The sequence below is a fragment of the Saccostrea cucullata genome, unplaced genomic scaffold (genome assembly GCF_032062105.1).
Source record: "Saccostrea cucullata isolate Sc308-1 unplaced genomic scaffold, CSIRO_AGI_Scuc_v1 ctg124, whole genome shotgun sequence".
NCBI classification, from domain to species: Eukaryota; Metazoa; Mollusca; class Bivalvia; order Ostreida; family Ostreidae; genus Saccostrea; species Saccostrea cuccullata.
Genome location: NW_026927278.1, coordinates 44148 through 68654, shown reverse-complemented (window position 1 = coordinate 68654; position 24507 = coordinate 44148). Strand labels below are relative to the sequence as shown.

The following is a 24507-nucleotide window of genomic DNA, read 5'->3' as shown; positions in this document are numbered from 1 at the left end:
CGTTATAGGAAAGTACAGGTGTGAGAGTCTGGGTATTCCTGTTGTTACGGTGTACCTTAACGTAGAGCGTTTCCATGGAATCATATTCACACATTATGCGATTATCTATAAATATTTCAAAGTTTAATATAAAAAACGCACAATTTCAATAATCTACGATGGTTGATCCAAAAGTAATGTCACAACTTCGATAAAATCGCTACCCGTCGACGTAAAACCAAAAAAATTATTAATGATGGACTCTACATTTATTTCAAATCAGACCTGAAAATTTCAATTTAACATGGTTTATACTTTTAAAAATATTGGATTATATACAACGTTCGATTATGTTAGCCGCCACACCTTAATAACGTCATATGACGGATACGCGTCGTCATACATTTAAACGCTTCCCTTCGTTTCATTAAAACAATATTTGAGAACCATGAACACATTCACAAATTTCACTTTCTTAAAGTAAACTTGGTACCCATCGTACACTCATTTTTTTCAAAATTAATTCTTCTATCAAAATTTTTTATACGGTAGCATAGGACCAACATAAAATTTCACATTTCGCTCTAACCGTCTGTCCGTTTCGAAAACGTCAGACATCATTGAACGTTTCCGTCCGTCCTTCCTTCTTTCGGTCTTCCTGTCATCTGCTGAGTATTCAATGACCGATGACCCGCCAAAAATCACTGAAACCATCGAAACAAATCTCTTATTTACAGTCTTTCTTCTGAGAGTCTGATGAATCAATGTAATCTACTGGCGATTTCTCCATTTTGAAGCAAAAATGCATTACAGTTTGTTTTGGCTTCTTTGTCCATTTCGACATTTCCTTTTTTCAATGCATCGGAGTAAAACAACGATGATTTTTATATATAAAAATTGCATTGATGTCACAAAATTTTCAAATAAAGACTAGAAAATTATGTAAACTTTTGTCTTTTAAAATATTTTACGATTAGGCGCCTTTAAAAGATGCTTTTTAATGTGTTTTTCTTTTTATTCTGAAAAAAAAAAAAAAAAATAATAAGCTTAAATTTGTGACGTTCGGTTGTGACGCGGCGATACCCCCTATGTTCTATTTTTTAAACATCTATAAAATAAATTCAGTTAAACATTACTGTATGATACAAAAAAGTTTTATTAGACTTATATTTGTGCACCTTTTGGTATATTATATTTGATAATATGACGCCAAATATAAAAGATATGGACACTGTGACAATACTTTTGGATCAACCCTCGTATTTCAAAAATGGAAAACTTGCATGGTGTTTTTTTAAAACAATTATATGCTCCCATTTTAAAACTGAGACTTCGTTCACATTTATGATACGACTTCTTTACATGGAAAACAACAAGTTAAACATTTTAAAGGAAAGTAATAAAGTCGACAAGAACGTTGCGGTATCAACCTAAATCTTATTTTCTCAAACAGGTCCGTAGAAGGCGCGGGTATATGCCCCCACTTTTTCTGAGTTATTTTGCTAAAGTATATTTTCCTTTAGATACTGGATGGCCCCAGTACTTTTTTTTCATGAAAGGTAGAGCACTAGCAAACAGGAATCGGAGAGCCAGTAAGATTTTGTTTTCCTTAACAGATTATTCTTGGAAATTGCCTAACCCACTTTTGAAACCGTTGCTAGGGGTCTGTCTAAAGACAGAAATACAACAACACCCTTTTCCTGTCTAAAGACAGAAATACAACAACACCCCTTTCCTGTCTAAAGACAGAAATACAACACCCCTTTCCTGTCTAAAGACAGAAATACAACACCCCTTTCCTGTCTAAAGACAGAAATACAACACCCCTTTCCTTCCACGTTAAGTATGATTATTACACACAGCTTCACTTTACATTTATTAAAAGGTTTTTTTTAAAAATAGCATTATGTATAAAATGTGGAATGATTCTTGATCAGAGAGATAACTCCCGAAAGATATATTTTTTTTACCAGAGTTTAATGACGAGCAAAACGTAAAGCATCTCCATGAAAAGTGACCAGTTTCCATACATTCTGTATAATTTAATGTGGAATGATTCTTGATCAGAGAGATAACTCCCAAAAGATATATTTTACCAGAGTTTAAATGATGAGCAAAACGTAAAGCATTTCCATAGCATCCTGTTTACCTATAATGCCATTATCTATCAATATTTTAAAGTTTAAATCAATTATACTTTATATTACCGGGGTATAAATTCATTTTAATACTTTGGTATTTGATGTTTTACTTGTATGTTTGAACTCACATCTTTTTAAATAGTGAAAACATACATGTACAGACGTGTACATACATAAAAACTGCTTTCTAATGAAGCAGAAGTGTAATGAGATTTCAAATCAAATGTGCTATCACCCCCCCCCCCCACACCCAATTTTAGTAACAAAAAAAATAGACATAACATTATTATTATCTATTTATTTTTTCTTAAAACATTATAAATAAGCAGTTATAAATTAAATATCAATGTAATGTAACTAGCTGATATATATATAATACTGGTCTCAGGAAGTTACCAATCTATAAAATATACAAGACACCTTAAAAATTAAAATAAATGACAGTGGACCTCAGAAATGGGCGTAAATGATTCAAAATTCTAGCTGCATTAATATTCTCCTGTCTTACTCAAATAACATCATGACATTTACAAGAAATACACATCTCACTAAAATATTTAATAAAATCAAATGTATTAAATAGGTCCTTTTTAGAATATGGTGTATCACATGATAGCAGTCTACAATAAACAGATCTTTATCTGGGGGTCAAAATGTCTGCTACTTAATTCAGAGAACAAACAAAATGCATATCTGTAGGTTCTAATCATGACATATGTCTAAATACACGTCCTATGTAAAAAAACAAAGACTACAGAGCGACAACTACAAGGAAACAGAAATATCTAACAACCAAGAGCCAACTGGAAGTAATTCATAAAACAAGTATTACCTCCAACCTTTTTCTTTCAAATGACAAACATTCTCATAATTATATAATTTTATTGATTGTGAAGAAAACTATTAATATCCTTGAATCAAAATTAATTTTACAAATAGTAAATTTTAAGGGCATGCCTACAATTAATTTTAATTTTGAATGTTCATCCTTTTCATAAGGTCAAATGCTTTACTAGGCTTAAAAATCTTTAGCACAACCATGACTGATTAGCAACCAATCTCTAGGACCTTGAATGATTCACATGACTTTGCTTTTAAGACAGTTTAAAAAGATTGTCTTCTACTCAAAGGACACTTTCTTGTTCTATTTTAAACCAAACTCCTTGCCTAAACAAAAGTATTCCATGCCGTATTATCCGCTACAGAACAAACTGCTACATTCAATGCTGTAACTTTATCACAATACTGGATGACTCATATCAAGTTTTATCCACATGAAGTTATTATCAGAATAACATAAACTGACGAAAAATGAACCCATTTCGTTACTTTTACAAAACCTGACGAGACATGGGCTACATGCTCACCTGAGTTACATTTCCCTTTAATAAGTCAAGGATGCTTTAACTGTGACAAGTTGGACCAGTGGCAAAAGGAAAGAACTAACAAAAGCCACATATTAATAAAACTTTTTTGCAAAAAGAAAAAAAAAACTTAAATTTCGACATATCTATGATGTAATTTTTTATCCAGACACTGGTGCAGCCTAAGGGGTTGAAGCATGTGCATGTTTATTTTTGTGGGTAAATGCGTAGACTGTGAATAGTGAAATCACTTTTTTCTCTTTGGTCAGGCAAAATGAAAACATTACAGTTAAAATAAATACATGTAGAGGATGACAAAGCTTTTCCTACATTTCAGATTTTTTTTTTAATTTAAGGAGTGGAAATACTCTGCTTTGCTTGCATTGATTTATCACAATATGGCATAACTAAATTTATCACTTTTCCTAAAGTACTTGTAATTTTTTTTTATGTTCCTCCCTTGTCAATGTGTATCTAATTTGCAGATCAGTTCATTGACTCTTGGATGACTTCTCAAGCTGCAAACTTTGCACAAATGAATCAAAAATAAAACCTGAATCAGATTAGAGGATTCAACCTTGAACAGAGAAAATAAGCATCTAAATACTCATACAAATACAAAAATTTTATAACAAAAAAGAAAATTCAAAGTAAGGACAGATCTGACACCAGATTTTGTGATACTTTATCAATGCAAGATTGTTGTGTGGTATTTATATACAAAACAAATTTTTCACAAATTTTAGTTATTGCTCTTTATAAATCTAATACTAGTATTGTACGAAGGAGTGATTTTTTGCAAGCAGATAATCTTGAAAAATTACACGGAAATGAATTTCTTACAAATAAAAAGTGATTTACAGAATGAAACATGTTTTAAAGTTCTTTCAGAAAATGCGAAAAGATAAAAAAATTTCTTTTCGTGAATACTGTATATTTTAGTGTAAATACATGTAAAAAAAATTGACCAATGAAAATCTTTCAAAAAAATTTATGAGATGACTTTAATTAAAACACATTAACTAATGAATCACTAAGAATAAGGGTTAAAAACATTCAAACCTCATCATTTTTCATTGAAAAATTAACATTTTATATGGTTCTTCATGTATATAAAAAATAATGACTGTTACTAACTTATCCTCAACCCATTGTAAAATTGAATGCGCTTCATATAGTACTAGCTCTTAAAAAAATAAAATAATAAAGAGCATCCCAGTTGGAATAAAAATGTCAAAGAAATTAACTTCAATCTTACAATAGTTATTTTAAATGCTACCACAACTCAATTCTAAAAGAATGTAAAAAAAAAAAAAGAAAATTAATAAATAAAAGAATTAAAAAAAACTTTCATAACTACCAGACAGCCTAACATTTCAAACAAAGCACCATACAATGACTGCATTTTATGACCACATTCCGTCCAACTTCAGTATCTGTCAGTTTTTCTTGTGGTTTTTATAGGGCTCAGTGACAAATCCAACTCATCCGTGGAATCAAACAGCCTCTTTTTGGGTTCAGGCAGGAATGACTCGGAGCGGGAGATGTCCCCTGTTGTGGATGTGTTGGAGAGGTAGCTGTTGCCTTTGGCACTGGACTCTCGTATTGGATCCAGGGACTTGGACACCTGATAGGAGGGGTATGAGGAGGCTGGGGGGAGATTTGAGGTGGATGATGATGTGTTGGAGGAGTGTGATGATGAGAATGTAATGCTTGAGGTGACAGATGTCTGGGATGATGTCAAGTATGAAGAGGAAGCGTACCTTCCCTTGCCTGGGTCATCCAAGGTCGAACCACCTGTCAATGATACAGAATTAGGTAAGCTTGATGATACATAATTGGTGGTGGCAATGGGGTCAAAATGACCTATATCTTTCTCATAGGCATGCATAGGTCTGTTATCAATATTGTATGAAATACCAGAGGAATACTGATCTCCTACTAAAGAGAACCTCTGACTGGTGGTATATGTTTCTGAATCTTTATTATTCAGGGGTAGATCTACACTATTTGACCTGGTGTGAAGTCTGTTTGACAATGGCAATTCAGTTATATTAGACTTATTTCTGGGATTAACTCCAATATCAAAATCAGTGTATGAGTAACTAGCCTTGACAGGACCCCGTTCACCAACAACACTTGTGGAGTTAGTAAATTTATTAGTAGAAACAGCATCCAGTGCATCTTGCCTGGGAACAAGTGAGCCAGTGTATTTATTATTCTCTAAGAAAGGTGGAGGGTTAGAGGTGGAAGATGTTAGTCCGATGTCTGCTTGATAAGAGGATGAGGACAGAGGATAGGATGGTGGCTTCTGTGAAATGAGGGTGTGATCAGACGTGAAGGACTCCAGAGTGTCAGTGGCAGGTGGTGCATTACCCTTGGCCCGCTGGTAAGAAGCAGATTTCAGAGCAGTAACAGATGTTCCCAAGTCTGACTGTGATCTGGTTCTTACTGGTTTGGGTGGCAAAGAAGAGGCTAAAAACCGACTGGATCCAGCCACATCAGTTGAAGGCACACTGGACATACCTTGTCTGTCTGCTGAGGTTCTGTATTTGCCAACACTGTCTATGCTGGAGGAAAAACCTGGCAAAGAAAGCCTGGATTTATAAGTATTTGTTGGAATATCCTCTGTTGTGGCAAATTTACCAGCCTGTGTTGAAGACTTTGATGACATAAATAGATTATCAACAGATGGGCTGCGACTAAAACCACTCTGTGACAAGGGACGTAATGAAGTCGACTTGGTTGGTGTAGAGATGTCGTCTGAACTTTTCAGTCTGCTTGATGTCTGTGCCATGGAATTGTAGGACGGATAAGAAGTAGAGGAATAGCGGCTTGACAAGTCACCACTGACACCAAACTGATCATTTTGGGACAGCCCGCCTTTTGAAGATGAATACTGGTCTATGCCATATTTGTCCTTCTCCCCAGGTATGGTATACCTATCACTGACTGATGACTGATACCCTGTACTCTTGGAGTCCCAGTCTGATGTCTTCAGTGTATCTATGGCACTGGGTTTGTAGGTGGAAATTGTGGACCCTGTGACTGCAGAGTACCCACTGGTAGAGATGGGTAAACTGGAGGATTCCCTTGATGATGTTGGAATGTCGTTGTAGGCAGAAGAACTAACAGAATATCTGCTGGATGGAATGTCTGATTGTGAAGCACTGCTTCTTGCAATATCACCATAAGTGGAGCTGACAGAATATCTGTTGGACGGAATGTCGGTTTCTGAAGCACTGCTTCTTTGAATGTCACTGTAACCAGAGGCACTGCCTGAATATCTACTGGACGGAATGTCTGATTGAGAACTACTGCTTCTTGGGACATAGTCATCAGATGGATAATACTTTGATGGGTACTTGTTTTCAGGAAGGGACCTGACAGGATCTGTGGATTTTTTGTCTGAGAAAAGTGGATCAGACCTGTATGTGTCTTTCACTCGGTAATCATCCAAAAACTCATCATTTCTGGAAGCAGAGTAGGTAGTTGGTTGTGTTCCTAAGCTGACTTTCTTTTCTGCTCTGTTTAAAAGTTTCATGCAGTCTGTAAAGTCTGGAGTAATAGATATATCCAGATCATCCAGTTCGGATTGAATCATCTCTGTATCATCCAGAACCTGGTCATAACTGTCCCTCTTTTTGGATTTGATGGGGTAATCCAAGTCAAAACTTTCATTCCTTGGAAGGGTGTCTGCATCATACTTTCCAGATGTATACTTGTAGTTGTAATTGTCATCCTTGGTTATTTTAGAATTCTGTGAATACTTTGATAAGTAAAAGTCATCTTCATCTTCTAGTCTTGTAGATTTTCCTCTCCTGTTATCAAGGTAGCTATCGTCCAAAGAATCTGGTTTTGAAAGACTCAAGCTTTCATCTCCATTGGTCAAACTCGATTTCTTTCCATTCTTCAGCACACCCTTCACCGGAGAAGCTGGCCTTCCACTTGAATTGTTCCGGTTTCCTTTTAATGGACTTGGCATCTCCAAATCAAATGACACCGTTTCATTTCTTGGCAGATCAAAAGTTACTCTTTTTGTGTTTTTTCCAGCACCATTTTTGTCATATGCCTTATAATCATGCACATCAGAGGAGGTATAAAACTCACCATTGACGTAATCTTTGTGACTAGATTGATACTCTCCATCCTCAGAGAAGAGTTGTCTCTTGGATGGAAGATCCACCTCCACACCGTACGACGAGGACAACGAGTCATCCATCGCCCGCTTACTGGACAGAGAGGAGCTGGTCCTCAGTGTCGGGTCCTCGAGGCCGTGTCTACTGGAGGACAGCTTGGAGGACGGGTCAGTTTTAGGTTTACCCCTATAGCTGTCTAACTCGGCATTCAGTTCCTCTATCAGCTTGTCACTCTTCTCCAGAGCCTTATTCAGCTGGTTGATCTCTTTCTCGTGAGTTTGGATTTTAGCTTCCAGAGTTGCTACTGTGTACCTGCCATACCTGTAAATAAACCAATCAGTTTGAATAATAATTAATTTAAACTAAAAAGACCTTTAATTGTGTAAAATTAGTCTATTTTTGTAAATTTTCACAATGACAACCCTTATTTTCATTTTCATCTACATTTTTAATGGGGGGGGGGGACTTTAGGTTAAGTATCTTACTACAAACTAGTATGTAACTACTCTGTAACATTCATGACCCTTACTACATAAAAATAGATGCATGAATTAATCCATTTTTTAAAAAGAATTATTTTGGTTTGAAATGATACAAATATAATGTTCCTAAAATATGAAGATAAATGGAAAAATAAAGTCTAAGCCAAATTAAATTGGACAATGCCATGATCAAAATATATATACCACTTTGTCAATGACAAATACTAAAGAAAGGTAAATGACATTTACTACATCATGACTCTTAAGAAAGGTAATATTCTTTCAAAGAGCTAATTGTCTTATTATAAGATAGGTCTAAGAATTAAATACAGTGGACCCTCATTTATCCGGATGCTTTGGTTCCCAGTCAATTTGTCCGGATATGTGAAGCATCCGGATATCTGAATCACTCGTTAAACAAGGCAGAATAACATTTTAAAATTTTGTTCACCAAGAAATACTGTACCACTAACAAATACCCAGTTTTAAATTTCATTTGGTACCAAAGTGCATATTCTAAAGGCAGAGGACTTTTACACCTAAATTCCATCTCATTTTTCTCAACAAGCTCTTGCTATCTTTGTCCCCGTACCTTCTGTAAACTATAAAGCTTTAACATTTATTTTACAGTGCACACATTTTTCTCTATAAGGTTTCTATATCACTGTTTGGGAAGAGTGGCATTCATTTTTATGGTTGACAATTTTGCAATCACTGCAGTCAAGACCAAGCAATGTTTTAGTGATCAGGAGAAGAATTTGCTCTGCACCACCGACATTCATTTTGATTAATGTTAACGCCCTTCTTTGTTCTATGAAAAATGTAAATAGGGGATGATTTTTTTTTGGTTTGGTGTTGTTCTATTACTGCATCGCAGTATTAATTGTCTTTGCTCTCATCAATGAAAATTTACGTGCTTTAAAGTCAAAGACCAGTTTTTAGCCAATCAAAATGTGTTTTACAAACAATAAGAATGAAAATTTAAGGATTTTTTCTTCATAATTTCCTTTTCTTGCTCTCCATGCTTGCTTTGATTATTTATAATTCATTATTTTCTTTTGCTACATTTAAACAGCTATAGAATTCATAGCAAAGATAAAGTTGAGATGGAGACAGTCCCTGGCATTAAGGTCAAGATCTAGTAAATGAAAGATGCCTACAGATTTATCAAATTTGAGAAATAAATTCCTTTAATGATGCTTTATAACTTTAGCTTGCTCAAATAAGGTGTTTGGGGGCATAATTCATTGGTAAACAAGATGAAAAATCATATTTTATATTGTCATTTTCAATAAAAAAAAATTAAGAAAACCAGTCATGAATATGGGAGTTTTTTCCTTATCAGACAAAGAAAATGTATCCAGATCGCCTACAGTCTTTCAGAAAATGGTAATTTGTATGTTATTGACCTTTTCTTTAAAATGTCAAATCTAATATAGGTATCCGGACGACTTTTCATGTGATTTCAAATGCCTTGAGTTATGATGAAACCTCTGAGTTTCAAATGAATGGAAAGAGGGCAGAGCAGTGAGCCATAAAATCAGTTATAAACATCTTGTGATGAAATGCTTATTATGCATCAGATTGCATCCATATAAAAAAAAGCAAAACCAGTTTTATCACAGCATCAAGCATCTTTGCACAGCTGCTGTTGTGTCACATGATAATTCTTAAAATAGAAGTGGGCCTTGTAGATAAACTTCTAAAGTTATAATATAAAATTGTGTCCTTTTATTTTTCACATTTTTTAGTCCCTGACTAGTAAAACAAAAATTTACTTCTGTATGAAAATGATATAAACAAACAAAAAGTGAATATGCTTTTTTTTTTAACACCCCCCCCCAAGAAAAATGAATTAATGACTACTATATGTCAAGTTCATGCCATTGAAAAATTAAATGAATCATCAAAAGTGATACATGTTTAACTTAACTGTATAGTAATCATCTCTGTTTCTTTTTTATAGGTTATTGACAGAATATTGGGAAATATACCCACTCAATTTCTGTACACAGCTGACTAAGTTTGCAAGGAAAGCATCTCAGCATAAACCAAAGGTGGGCATATTTCTCAATACCCAGTTGATAATCTTTTAACTGCAAATTATAATGCCAATTCATCATACAAATAGAATCTTGAATGAAAAATCTACCTGATGATCATCATGTTAAAGGTTAGTCTCCATGGTAGAGACCACCTCTGTGATTCTCTTGTACGGTGCACACCTCTGGGACTTTTATCACATTATAGCCTATCCGTGTGGTGATCAGGTTTTATATTATACTATTAAAAATTGTTCAAAAGGGAGAAATCACAAATTGGAAAACAACTGTAACACTGCATGCTCACTTTTGCTATTTCATTGTCATTTGAAGGGTACAAAACAGTTGTCACCCTGTGCACGAGGGAGACATCACTAATTGTCTCCCTGCATGCAACATGCTCTTAACCAGATAAAGTTTAAAATTCTGAAGGATCAGAACATGTTTTGGCTTATTAGTTACAGCTTATTTACGTTACAATCTTATGCCAAGTCTATTTGGATAACATATTCTATTCTTGTTGTTCTTGAGCATTTACTGTGTGTTTATCTATTATCAGTTTTTAAATTTGATTCCTATTTTTTTGCAGAGATTAAGCTATACCTGCATACATCTCTGATCCAGCTTTCCTGTAGGAATTAATATCTTTCTACAGGTTCTGCCTTACCTATGAGGAGATCTGTTTCCTATTTCTTGTCGCAGCTTTTGATTCTCTCTGTTTAGATTGATGTTTTCGTCTTTCAGTGAGTTGTTCTCCTGCAATATTGTTTGGTAAGAGTCAAAATTAGCTCATTTTTTACCTTTAATATTAAATAACTTAACAAACGAGTATTTAAAAATTTACTCTCTGTATATGCATTTAGTGTAAAAAAATATAAGCAATTGCAAACATTGATTAATTATAATGTATATTATATATTTAAATGGCTTCCACTTGCCTGTTTGACACGACTGAGTTCAGACTTGACTTTATCGTAAAGTTTCTGAGCGTCCTGTAATTTCTTGTTAAGGACCAGGACTCCACTGGTGTCGGGATGCCTCGGATCCTCTTTGGGCCCAAGTTGTTTTGTCCCCAGGTTTTTCTGGACCTGTTGCTGTAAAACTTCATTTTCTGTTCGTAAGAGCTGTACCTCATCTGTAAGTCTTTCAAACTCCTCCTTAAATTATCATAAAAAAAATTATTTTCTTTCTTGCACTTATCTGTGATTCATAATGTCAATATATCAGATTATTTCTGGTTATAAGGCTAAAAGGTGGTATGTAAAAAAAAAAAATAGTCATGTAGTTCACATAAATAAACTAATACAAATCTGGTAATTATAATAATTAATAGTTCGTGATTATATTTCAGATATGCACCAAGGAAGTGATTGATGGAGATCTAAGTCTACAATGTATCATGCCATCCGTTCAGCATTGAAATCAAAGACATCAGAGAGATTTATGCGACTGAAAAATGTTCTTATCAACCCATTTCATATATAAATGTCACTCTTCCTCTCATGTTTGTAATTATTTCTAAAAGTTTTCACAATGCCAATTTATTCTTTTGACCTATTAACTTTTAACATGTCTAAGTTTTCACCATATCTTATCCTACATAAAGTAATCTTTACTTTTTTATCCTCCAGAAAAAGATAGTGTGCAGTTCTTGCTACAACATTGTTACACGCTTGATCCCTATTGGATAAATAACTAAATTTTGAGATTTATGATCCTGTTTTGAAAATGCAAAGTCATTTTTTAGCAATAAATTTCTTATATGATAATAACAACCCCCTTCCCCCCTCCCCAATTTTAATACTCAAAAAACAACAGGCTAGAAAAAAGCAAACATCAATCCAGTATTTAACAAGCTTAAATGCCTAAGTGGTTCTGACCTGAAAGGGGGAGGGGGGGGGGTATGATTTGAATTAACTTGAATTTACACTAACAAAAAATGCTAAGTAACATGTTTCTTTGACATACAGTAAAACTCGTTTAGTACGAACACGGATATAGCGAATTCACGGATACAGCGAAGTTCTTAACAATTCTTTGTAAAATTTTACAGTGATAACGAACTCTGATATAGCGAATTTACGGATATAGCGAACTGATTTTGAGTCCCGCAGAGGTTAAAAATGGTGAAATTTACATCTTTTATAACGAATTTTCAAAATCTCAATATAAGATATGTTGAACTGACTTTATATTAAGTAAGAATTTGCAAATGAAATTTAATTCATAACGAAAACCTTAGTTAGCCAAAGCATGAGTTGTAATAATTGCTTCTCTACCATATTCGAGAGTAATACTTGTAGGAAAATGTGCATATTGCGAATTCGCTATATATAGTTGTACGAATTCGTTATACGGATATAACGAATTACGGATATAGCGAATTACGGATATAGCGAATTAAATTCACAGGTCCCAGGGACAGCTATAACTGAGTTTTACTGTACTGAGGTTTTTTCCCCTATAAGTTTGAACTTTCATGTTAGCCTCATCCTACCCCCAGGGTCATGATTTGAACAAATTTGAATCTACGCTACCTGAGGATGCTTCCAAATAAATATGACAAAACCATGTTTTTGTTGTTCAGGATTAGAAGATTTTTAAAGATTTTTACCATATTTTCCCATTTAACACTGTCTTTGTCCATTGTGGGTCAACCCTATACCAAGGGGTCATGGTTTCAATAAATTTAAATATTTACAACATGAGAATGCTTCCTTCAAAATATGACCAATCATGGCTTTGTTGTTCTTAAGAAAATGTTTTTGAAGATTTTTTTCCATATATTCCTATGTAAAACTTTGACCCCCCATTTTGGCTCCACCCTACCCTTGGGGGGTTTATGATTTGAACAAACTTGAATCTACACTACCTCAAGATGCTTCCTTGTAAATACATATGACCAATCATGGCTTTGTTGATGTTCATCAGAAGATTTTTAAAGAATTTTTTTGTATTTCTATGTTAAACGTTGATCCCCCATTGTGACCCCAACCTATCCCTGGGTGTCATAATTTGAACAAACTTGAATCTACACTAGCAGAGGATGCTAATCCACGTTAGTTTCAACTTTCCTGAATCCTGACCCAGTAGTTCTTGAGAAGAAAATTTATGAAACATGCCACCAAATTTTCACTACCTCTTAATTATCTCTCCTTCATTTGAACAAATTTGAATCCCCTTTACCCATGGATGATTTGTGGCAAGTTTGGTTGAAATTGGTTCAGTGGTTCTGGAGAAGTCAAAAATAAAAAGTTTACAAACAGACAGACAGACGGACACCGGATAAAATGTGATCAGAAAAGCTCACTTGAGATTTCAGCTCAGGTGAGCTTACAAAAATCTGTATATTTTACTGTGAATTCTCATTATGAGAAAGAAGTTGGCACATGTCAAGTTCAATGTCATCAGAACAAAAATAAATTGACATTTCATGTATGAGGTTTTCAAAGTACAATTAGTCAAAAGGACATTCATCTAATATGTTTGCTTTGGTAATGAATATCCAGACACATGAATTTATGACTTCAATTGAAATACTTTTGACATTTATCTACATAAACTTTAATATATCAAGATATCATTGACTTCTTATTTTAATAACATTCTTAATATAACTTATATATTCTTTTATCTACAATATGGACATTTTGTACTCACAAGACAGAGAAAAGTGAAAAGCATTTTAGCATATTTAAAAATGAGAAGAACAGAGTACTAGACTTGAGATTTTTAAATAGTCTTCAGGTCACTGCATCTACCATTGTAGCTTGTTACACTATGGCTGAATTTCACATTTCTTTTTGATATCACCAGATTTACAGTATACATACTGCCAAGACATGTTCGTATTGCAGACCTGTTTCCCCATATCGTTGTCTCTCAGTACCGGGTATTTTTGATTAGATTTGTCCTTGATATTTGGCATTTGCCAGTAAGATTTCAATTTCCAACAATTTTACATATATTAATAGAGAACAACTGCATTTCTAATGACAAAAAACATGGCTTAACAACATTGTCTTTGTCATTTTATAATGTCCACAGCATTTTTGTAACCTGACATCACTCGTGTTTAAAATTTGTCTCTTTTTAGAGTTTAACAAACGTGAAACTAAGACAGATCATAACAAAAACTAACTGCTAAATTCTAAACGGATTTATTTCCTATTTCCGTATTTTCATATTTTCAGCAAAACGTGAGACGTATTTTAGACTAAAAATCGGTAAAAAATACAGCGAAATCGTAAGAGTAAACAGGTCTGGTATTGCCCTGGATCAGTCTATAGAATATAAATATTGACATAAATTTATAACAAGATGTGTTTGTGAAGTTTTACACTATGCACCCTGTGACAACAAAGTTCGAAAAAGCTATTTTAGCAAAAAGGTCACAGTCAAGGTCACAAAGTCATTGACCTTGGTGTCATTTGAAAGAACTTAATTAGTGGAGAATGCATACCAAATATGAAGTCTCTATCTCTAATGGTTCAAAGGTTAAAGTCGACAACAGACAGACAGAACAAAAATAATATGCGCCCCGATCTATCGATCTGGGTGCATAAATATTATCATCAATTGCGGAATGAAAACATTTTGTCGTGAACATGCATATGAAGCCAGCAGTTACTGAATCAGTTCATTATCCCTATTCTTACCTCATACTCTTTGAAGAGAAGATCAAATCTTGCTTTCCTGAGCTCCGGGTTACTCATTTTTTCTTTATCATCAGAACCCTGGCTTACTCCACCTATAGAAATACAAGTATTAACTGTTACTGGAAAATAATCATCAATAATTGAGAGTCTTTATCAAACGACACTAAACCCCTCAACTGAGGAGTATGATGGAGAAGGGTGTAGAATGATACAAGAGGAATATATATATAATAGAAATTGACATAGTATGATTCAAAAAAGGAATATAGTAGGAATTGACATAGTATGATTCAAAAGAGTGAAGTATGATATAAAAAAGGAATATAGTAGGAATTGACATACTTAGTATGATACAAAAAAGGAATATAGTAGGAATTGACATACTTAGTATGGTATAAAAAAGGGATATAGTAGAAACTGACTTAGTATGTTACAGCATGGGAGTATAATAAATATTGACATAGTTTGAAACAACACAGGAGTGGGATAGATTACAGCATCTCTTGTTTTTTATTGTTCATATTATATATACCGGTATTTGCATCCATATGGTACGTTATAATAGTTTTGTCAGTCTCATACATGTACTGTTTATTTTACATGCATTAGCCCCACCTTCGGGTCTGCAGCATTTACTTAGATCACACAAATTTTCAGTTTTTGCTGAATGATCCTTAACTCATAATTAATATCAAGCCAACAGGTTGTCTATTATATAAATGGTGCCTGTTTTGGAGGGTAACAGTTGAAATTGGCACCCCAACCATTGTCATAGCGGAGGTTAATGGTTTTCCGATCAATTTCAACTGCCAAAACAGGTTTATTTTATAATACTGAATGTCTTCTTGATTTAGGATGTCTCGTCGATCATCTTTACGCACGTTTAGAAAGCTTTCAGTTACTGACCTCTTTATTGTTAATTTGATACAAGAGTCCTTTATCAAAAGGTTTTCAGCAAGCATGTCTCGTCTGTTGTTTGTTCTTTTCAAGTAAGCTACATCGGAGACAAGCTTTTATTGACGTCGAGTTCATTCCGATTCTTTCAAATGCGCAACTGACGTTTTGAGAATTCTACGGTGAACCGTACGCGCATTATTTCCACGCATGTGACATTACCGTTGTGTTACCCGTTGCCACGTGTGTTGCTACGGCCGAGGGTAATAGAACGGATTGTTAACTGCGTCTAAACCAATCAAATTGTAGTATTTAACATGAAAGTATAATAAAACTAAATGCTAAAGAGTTATGAAGCAAATAAAATTTTCAGAAATAAAATGTATTTTTCAGTATGATCAACTTTACTTGGGATCTTCTTAATGAACAAAGCTATCATAAAATTCCCAATCTAGACAACAAAAAAAAACAAAACTTAATGCTAGCCTTATTCTAATAAAATGCTGAATGTCTATGATTATAAAATATTAGGGATGTCAACCAGTACCCGGTTAACTGGAGTACTCGTCATCACGAAGTGCTCATCATTATTACAACAGAAATACATTTACGGATAAGCCTCCTATCAGAGCATCTGGTTTCATTTCTATAAGAGTTTACAATGTTTTACAGTCTTCAATTTACTTGTTCATATTTATTTACACTTTTACCGAGTACCCGGGTATTCGATCGGAAAAACGTCTGAGTAACCGAGTAGTGAAAATTGACCGATTTGACATCCCTATAAAATATTATTGTCAGGATCACTTTAGTACATTACTAGTGTCTTCTAGATCCTAATAAAGACCATTGTAACATTCAGTTTTGTTCTCCTTTATTCTGTCTATCTACACACTTTGAAAAAGAACCTGAAAACTTTCTTGAGCATTTCAATTAATGGACAAGAATAATTCAAAGACTTAATCTGTTAATGGACAAGGTACATCTACACTACTTGAAGATGCACAGTCTGATACTAGTTCATTATCTATAATTGCTTAATAACACATCTTTCCACAAATCTTAATTTATCATTCATACTTTATTCATACTTAATTTGCTGGCATATATATGCAAAAGAAGTGTCAAATGTTTATAAATTACTGTACAATGCAATACATATGATATCAAGAGTATTAGTTCCAGTTAGTGGTGACTTTCCGAGACACATTGGTATTTTCTCTTTAAGTCGAATTAGTTTGTCAGGTAATGTATATGTGTGAAAAGTTCTATTTTACATGCTCATAAACTTTCAATTAATTGAAACATATTTCACAATTTCAAACTGCAGAAAACTGAAACACATTTCTTAATTTAGTACCATATATGTTCATAAAAGTAATATATAAGTACAACCATAAGATTTTAGGGAACACTGTCAAATTAATGTTCTCAAATGTACCTTGACAGGCTGTTCATCCATTAAATGAAGATGTAAAAGAGACAGAAGGAAATTTCAAGCCTCTGTTATTTGATTACTTTAACAATTTGCATGGTTAATGTAAGGTATAAACACAAGTTTGTGAACTGACCTTTTACTATATATCTGACCCTATAAATAAAATTGTCTTATAAATCACTGAATCTTGTCAGCAGAAGTTTTGAGAAATGTTCTGAAGCTATCAGTTAGATTTACCAGCAATTTTCTTCACGGGATTTGCAGGATTTATGGGAGTTCTACAGGCAGGACACTGTTTATTCCTCTGTAGCCATACATCCATGCAACCGCTACAGAACACATGATTGTTTGGACATAAAACTGGTTGTTTTACCTGAAACATAAGGGAAGAAATGAGAATTTGGACAAAAAAACTGGCTGTTTTACCTGAAATAATAAAAATTTAAGCCTAAGAATTTGTGTGTCGATGTAAAGCCCTCAATCTCCAATGGTTGGTTGAATAAATTATTGAAAATGCAGTCATCATTTTACTTCAGTTCCTCACATCAAAACATTTTATTATTGTATTTTTTCAGCACTGTGCCCAAACAAAATTCAATCAAAACTTAAAAAAAAATATTGAGAGTTTATACCAAATACTTGATCTTTTATAATTCAAAACACTTACATGTACAATCATATCAATTTTAAGTAATATATATTATAATAAACATTTTTTGTTTGCAAGAAATATAAGTTTTTAGCTGCAGCAAATTTTTCATGATAATACTAATTCCAATTTTTTTTTTCTCTGTTAAGCATCCACCCACCTTTAAAAAACTTAACTATACCTATTAGCAAAACTCACACATGTCAAAAAAATAAAACAAAGACTTTATAGTAATAAAAATGACATAATTCAAAGGATATGATTTTATTTATCTATTTTTCATATTAGAAAGTTATATTCTTCAGCAAAATCAAAGTATAAAATACTTAAACTATTCCAATAAAGACGTACCTCGGTACATATCATACAAATATTTCTAGCTATTGGCAGATTAAATCACAAATTTTGACCAGAATAATCAATTTTGGGATTCCTGATTCTGTGTGTTTTTTCCTGACATGAGGTGTCAAAAACCAAGACCAACATGGAAAAATCTTGGAAAGACCTTACATTATATTACTAAATGTACCTCCATCTCCCAATTTGCCTCATTCTGCAAATTTATTTTCACTAGTAGTGCCTAATTTTATCTTTAAGACATCTTCAGAAAAATTATGGCCGCCCAATGGAAGTATAGATATCAAGTACATGCAGACCTCTAAAATTTAGGCACCAGCTCGACGTGCCTTATAAAAATAAATTTAGACGCTAATGCAAATTTTTAGTCGCCAGGGAGCTTTTATTTAGGCGCCAAATTTAAAAGTTAATAGCAATCAATATAAAAAATGTGACATGACCATTTCTAAAAAAAATCCTCTTTTTAAAACTTTTTTTTGCTTTTCAGAAAATTAAAAACTTGTAAAATATGTGAAAAGTTCTGGAATTCGATGATAGCCGTCAATTTAAAATGGTCGCCAAATTGGCAACATACTGAAAATTTTTAGGCATCAATAAAAAAATTTAGATTCCATGGCGACTAATTTAGTCTCCTATAAAGCCCTGAAGTATGCATATCTTGAAAATATGTGTGGTACCAATGCAGTTTCAACAACCAAAAAAAATAAATCATACATGTCATTTAAACATTATGGCTGATGTCACTACGTACCCTATCTGCTTGCAATCTAGTGTACACTGTACACAGTTATTAATTGATGAATAAATAACTGCAGAACATTAAAATAATATTCATTCACATAATTAATGATTAATCAAGAAGTACATGTATGTTTAATTTAAATATAGCTAAACTCCAGTATCTAAAACACCAATATCTGGAATATCATGGATATGTTGAAGAGATCTTGACTTTTTTATCTTCAGTATCAGACCCTCAATTATCTTGTAAGGAAGTTTGAGATAACAGTTTGACTTATATACTTGCATTTTGATATTATTTTTGAGCTTTTCCTTGTAAATACTATATCCTTGTCATGCCCCAGTAACCATATCTAAATTAATTTAAATTGAATGAAATTAAAAATGTTGTGGGTGACATGGATTAAGGTTGTTGATATCCATTCAGGGTTTTTTTTTAATGAAATTTACCTGTATATGTTTCGTCATATTGAAATATACCTGGTAAGTCTCTGATATTAGGGAAAAACAATTTTAAGAACACTGAGTGTCCAAAAATATACAGATTCTAACAGAGGTACAAGTAAAGAAAATCTGTATATATATGTAAAAAAAATTATTAGAAAGTTAAAATTTGAATTTATTTTATAGTTAGCGTTGGTTGGAGTCGAGTAGCTCTTCACATTAAGAGTCAATCCAGAGCAATCATCTATAAGCAATTGGATGTTTTCTAATACATATCTTAGCTGCATTGATGTAACCCTTTCTTATTTGTTCCGACATAAATTCTTTTTTTCCTTTTTTTTTTGTGATGGAGAAGGTTCTCTCCTGAAAACATCACATAAAAATTCGGACAGGGCTACTTTATTTCAGATGTATCATGATGAAAAGAAATAAAAACATGGAAAAAGGGAACTAACTTAATATCAGATATTGTGACTAAATCTCATTTGAACAATTGTTTATTTAGTATTAAACTCAATTTATGTACATGTATACTAGTTTCTACTCAATTCTATGGATATATATATATCCTTGAGAAAACATAAAATTTAGGACACATTCTTGATAATTAATACAGAACACTTTATAGACTAGAAAAGTATTCTGAAAATGGTGATTTCAATGTCTATTATTTAGAATGTAGTATTTTATCTTTATACTGATTATCTTTTATGTGATAAATACCAGAATTTTTTACAACATATTACATTTGTCCAAAAATTTTTGGAAATACACTTAAAATCATAGTAAAAATTGCATTAAAAAAATATAGTTTTTATTTACTTTTTTGGAAGGGGGGAGGGGGGGTTCCATATTATGTCAGTGTGACAATACAATTTTTCTTCTTGCAATACTATAGTAGTATTGCAAAAAGGAAAATTGTATTGTGATATAATATGGACACCCCTCCCCCTTCCAAAAAAGGAAATAAAAATGGTAATTTTTTTAATGCAATTTAGAAGCATCGAATTCCTCAGGTAGTGTAGATTCAAGATTGTACAAATCATGATCCCCTTGGGGTAAGGTGGGACCACAATGGGGGATCAGTATAGTAGAAAATAGTTTATTCAGAATATAAGTTTGGGAAATACAGCTCATCAGTTTACAAAATAACCAGAAGTCTCTGATGAGACTGTAGCTCTACTGGTCTGTACGTATAACAAAGGAAAAGTAACACTTGGATTTGAAACTTTGCAACAAGCAGCAATAAATAGAATTATGTATCTTAGTGTAGTCTACTTGTGTGCCAAGTTAAATTGAAATCAGAACAAAACTGTTGGAGGAGTAGTGTTTTAAAGGAATTTCACTGAAATTTATATTTTCAGTTAACACGGCAACATCGTTCACCGAAATCAAAAACCGATGCACTAAATTTTGTATCTTAGTGTATTCTACTTGTGTGCAAAGTTATATTGAAATCAGACCAAAACTGTAGGAGGAGTACCATTTTAAAGAAATTTCACAGAATTTTTTTTAGTAACCATGGCAACACCATTCATCAAAATCAAACATAGGTAATCAAAGATTACGAAGCTCACCTCGACGAATGTTATCAGTTTAAGTAATGCAAATCTCACATCATATTTTCTTAATATTTAGTATTCATCCCAACAACAATATTCTTGCAAGTCGTGTTAAACCCCTTACATGGCATATACACATTTCTAAGCCTGTAGCATGAAAAATATGCATATGTATAGTGTAAACAAATATTCATAACTGTTAATACTGCATATATATGGTCTTCAAGTTCATTCGGAATCTGTTCCCAAAACTTTAACCAAGTCTCTTGTATGGAAAATATAGGTCAGATCCAGCATCCGAAGCAAGTCTGATAGTGTCCATCCTTAGATGCATCATCCATGCAAGTTTGGTTAAGCTAGGGCTTATAGTTACTTGGGAATGAAAATGTAGGTGCATTGCATGTAAGCAAGTCTGGTAGTGTCCATCCCTAGATACATCATCCATGCAAGTTTAGTTTAGCTAGGGCTTATAGATACTTGGGAATGTAAATATAGGTCAGATCTTGCATCCGAAGCTAGTCTGGTAATGTCCATCCCTAGATGCATCATCCATGCAAGTTTGGTCCAAATAGGGCTTATAGTTACTTGGGAATGAGAATGTAGGTCAGATCCAGCATCCGAAGCAATTGTCTGGTAGTGTACACTCCCTAGATGCATCATCCATGCAAGTTTGGTCCAAATATGGCTTATATATGAGCCTGTGGAATGGACCTGCTCCAAAAACTTTAACCTGGTGCAACTCATCTGGAAAATGTAGGTCAGATCCAGCATCCGAAAAAGTTTGGTAGTGTACATCCCTAGATGCATCATCCATGCAAGTTTGGGAATGGACCTGCTCCAAAAACTTTTTCCTGGTCACTCATCTGGAAAATGTACTCAATCAAATAAACAAATTTTAAATATATTCTGGTAGTGTACATCCCTAGATGCATCATTCATACAAGTTTGGTCTGGGTAGGGCTTATAATTCCTTGGGAATGGACCTGCTCCAAAAACTTGAACCTGCTCCAAAAACTTTAGCGTTTTAAAGGAATTTCACAGAAATTTCTATGTTTAGAAACCATGGCAACACTGTTCATCGAAATCAAAAACCGATGCATTTTTTATGTATCTTAGTGTAGTCTACTTGTGTGCCAAGTTATATTAAAATCAGACCAAAACTGTAGAAGTACCGTTTTAAAGGAATTTCACAGAAATTTTTATTTTTAGTAACCATGGCAACACCGTTCACCGAAATCCAAAACTGATGACTATTTTATGTATATTAGTGTAGTCTACTTGTGTGCCAAGTTATATTGAAATCAGATCAAAACTGTAGGAGGAGTAGCAAATTGAAAAATTGTTTACAGACAGACGGACAGACAGCTAGACAGACAGACGGATGGATGATGGACGCATTACTATCGCATAAGCTCTTCTGGTCTCTGACCAGTAGAGCTACCAAAATGTACATGTTAAATATATTTCAATGACTCTGAGCCTAAACTGGGAGGTGAAACCCCCCGGTCTTGAAAGTGTTCCTCAGGCCCACTAACCCCTATGAACATTGATTATTTTGCAAAATGAAATGGCAGATCTACTGATTGAGACACCTGCAAATTTAAATTGTAAATGTATTTTTAAAATCCAGAATTTAACAACCATCTTTTCACCTCATAGGTTTTATTATTTGACATGTGCTGTAATAAATTAAAGTAAGAGAAAATTTCTGATTTCAATGCATATCTCATGTTATGGAAAAGTGAAACCCTCCAAAACTTTAGGTATAAGTTGCATTTCTCTCATGTATAAAAATGCAAATTAATTCAAAATCCTTTAATAAGCACAACTTCCAACGGAATGAAATCTTTACATACATCATGCTAATTTTTATGTGAAACATTCCCAGAATTTATTATAATTCATACCCAATGTCCTTTGCACGAATAAATAAATAATAACGCAGTGCTCCAAGCTGCGACTAAAACGCGATCAAAAAAAAGATTTTGCGACTAGAAATGAAAACACACTCGCATTTTCGCAACTGGGAAAATTTGGGCTGGAAACGTCCATTTTTAAGATCAAGTTCGAGATTTCATTAGTCAAGATTCTCTATCAAGAAAATGTTTGAAGACATATACTTAATTAATTAAATACACTTTACAAAGCGTTGCATAGACTTAGATCATGTAATGTTATGGCAGCATGCTGTACAAAGTTTTATAGAACCAGAGACGTGTATAAATAATGTTCCTGATAGAATGGCATCCAAACTTCGTAAAATTTCTAGGACCCGACCTTGTTATTGAAGCGTTTGGTCAATTGCTTGCATATCACAATGAATCATGCTAATAAAGAGTGTTCTGGAGGCATTTATAATGACTGTGTAATGGGTTAGGTACGTAGTTGTAAGTAAACGTGACAAACAGCAGGCAAAGTCCTGTCTCAACAGCTGTCAAGCTTGTATTTTCATTTGATAAAATTTTATTTCTTTAATCAGATTACTTGCGTTCTTCTGTGTACTGTACAACAATAAGGGTACATGTATTTAATAAAAATATTTCCTTCAATCTAGCAAATTGTTTATAGTCATAGTAATAAGTAATCTTTGATTTAATAAAGACATAATACATATCCTTATTTAAATTATCAAGTTTTATTCACAAAATTTATTTTTTTCATGGCGAGTGAAATATTTGATTATACCCAATTCTGTGGCCTTTGCACGAATAAATAAATAATAACGTCAAGCATAAAAGGCTTTCACTTTGTAAAAATGTTTCAAAGAAACAAAAAATAAATCTGCAATGTTTTTCTACTAAAACTGCACTAGTTCTATATAGTTTAAACCAGACGCTCGGCTGTCTCCATAAGCTCTAACGAGCTCCGTGACTTCGTGTGACGTCACAGCTAGTTGAAATGTCTCGTGTGGCTTGATGTATGAAGTGGCTTATCAATTTTTCAAGTGTTTTTGATGGTACAACTGCACTCTCCCCAATGGTAACACCGTAAAACATATTATAACACCGTAAAACATATTATATGTCATTGATGTGCACAGATAAAAAGTCACACCATAGAAGATTTTCTTGAACATTTTCTAAATGAAGCTTTTTTTTTTTTTTTTTAAAATATACAGTGATAACACTCACTGAGCTGAAAACTACAGGAGTGGCTTGATCAAATACAATTGTACATTGTACAAAATTTACAATATAAATTAATGTTAGCAAATGATGCCAAGTTACAATGATGTTACCTAGTAATCAATTTATCAAAATATTCAGCTTAAATTTGTTAAAAAAAAAAAATCAATGCGCCGAGCTTTAAATCAATTAATTAAAGACAATAAGCGAGTCTACATTACACGTGAAAAAACGAGTCCTTGGAAACCACTGCTTAACCTGCTTGTTGTAAATAACTGCACTAATTTTTGACATTTTTTGTCCTATTGTAATTGAAATCACAAATATACTATGTATACATACCTTTCCCAAGCATATTTGGCAGGAAATTGGCAAAGTAAATGCTATTGTTTGGTACTTGTCCTGTCTTGCTCTCACGTCAGCCGCCATCTTTTAAACTGCAAGCGGAAGTGGCGCATTAATCGTGTACACAATAGAAGGTATCCGATAATG

The 24507-nt window shown here is 33.4% G+C and overlaps 1 protein-coding gene and 1 long non-coding RNA gene across 4 annotated transcripts; one reads left to right on the top strand and one right to left on the bottom strand.

The window, feature by feature from the left end:
• Positions 1-4597: 4597 nt before the first annotated feature.
• On the bottom strand, positions 4598-24446 carry LOC134273924 (serine-rich adhesin for platelets-like). 2 transcript variants are annotated; one of them, XM_062756141.1, is made up of 7 exons: positions 24358-24446; positions 17375-17510; positions 14806-14897; positions 11086-11304; positions 10815-10903; positions 5861-7944; positions 4598-5281 (listed from the first exon to the last, which is right to left on the bottom strand). In XM_062756141.1, exons 1-7 carry the CDS (start codon positions 24442-24444, stop codon positions 4914-4916), a joined length of 3075 nt encoding a protein of 1024 aa, XP_062612125.1. In that variant the 5' UTR covers positions 24445-24446; the 3' UTR covers positions 4598-4913. The 2 variants fall into 2 exon arrangements, with proteins under 2 accessions (XP_062612125.1, XP_062612124.1); XM_062756140.1 differs by having other exon boundaries at positions 4598-7944.
• LOC134273926 (uncharacterized) lies at positions 5222-11780 on the top strand. 2 transcript variants are annotated; one of them, XR_009993512.1, is made up of 6 exons: positions 5247-5302; positions 9181-9235; positions 10072-10162; positions 10737-10918; positions 11158-11288; positions 11499-11780. It is a non-coding gene; the product is annotated as an uncharacterized LOC134273926 (long non-coding RNA). The 2 variants fall into 2 exon arrangements; XR_009993513.1 differs by lacking the exon at positions 9181-9235 and having other exon boundaries at positions 5222-5302; positions 11158-11284.
• Positions 24447-24507: the final 61 nt, after the last annotated feature.

Coding starts and splice junctions, on each gene's coding strand:
- LOC134273924 (XM_062756140.1), bottom strand. CDS start 24,444: ATGGCGGCTGACGTGAGAGCAAGACAGGACAAGTACCAAACAATAGCA. Junction 17,511..24,357: donor GCCAAATATGCTTGGGAAAG/GTATGTATACAT, acceptor CTTATGTTTCAG/GTAAAACAACCAGTTTTATG. Junction 7,945..10,814: donor GGAAACAGATCTCCTCATAG/GTAAGGCAGAAC, acceptor GTTTATTTACAG/GTATGGCAGGTACACAGTAG.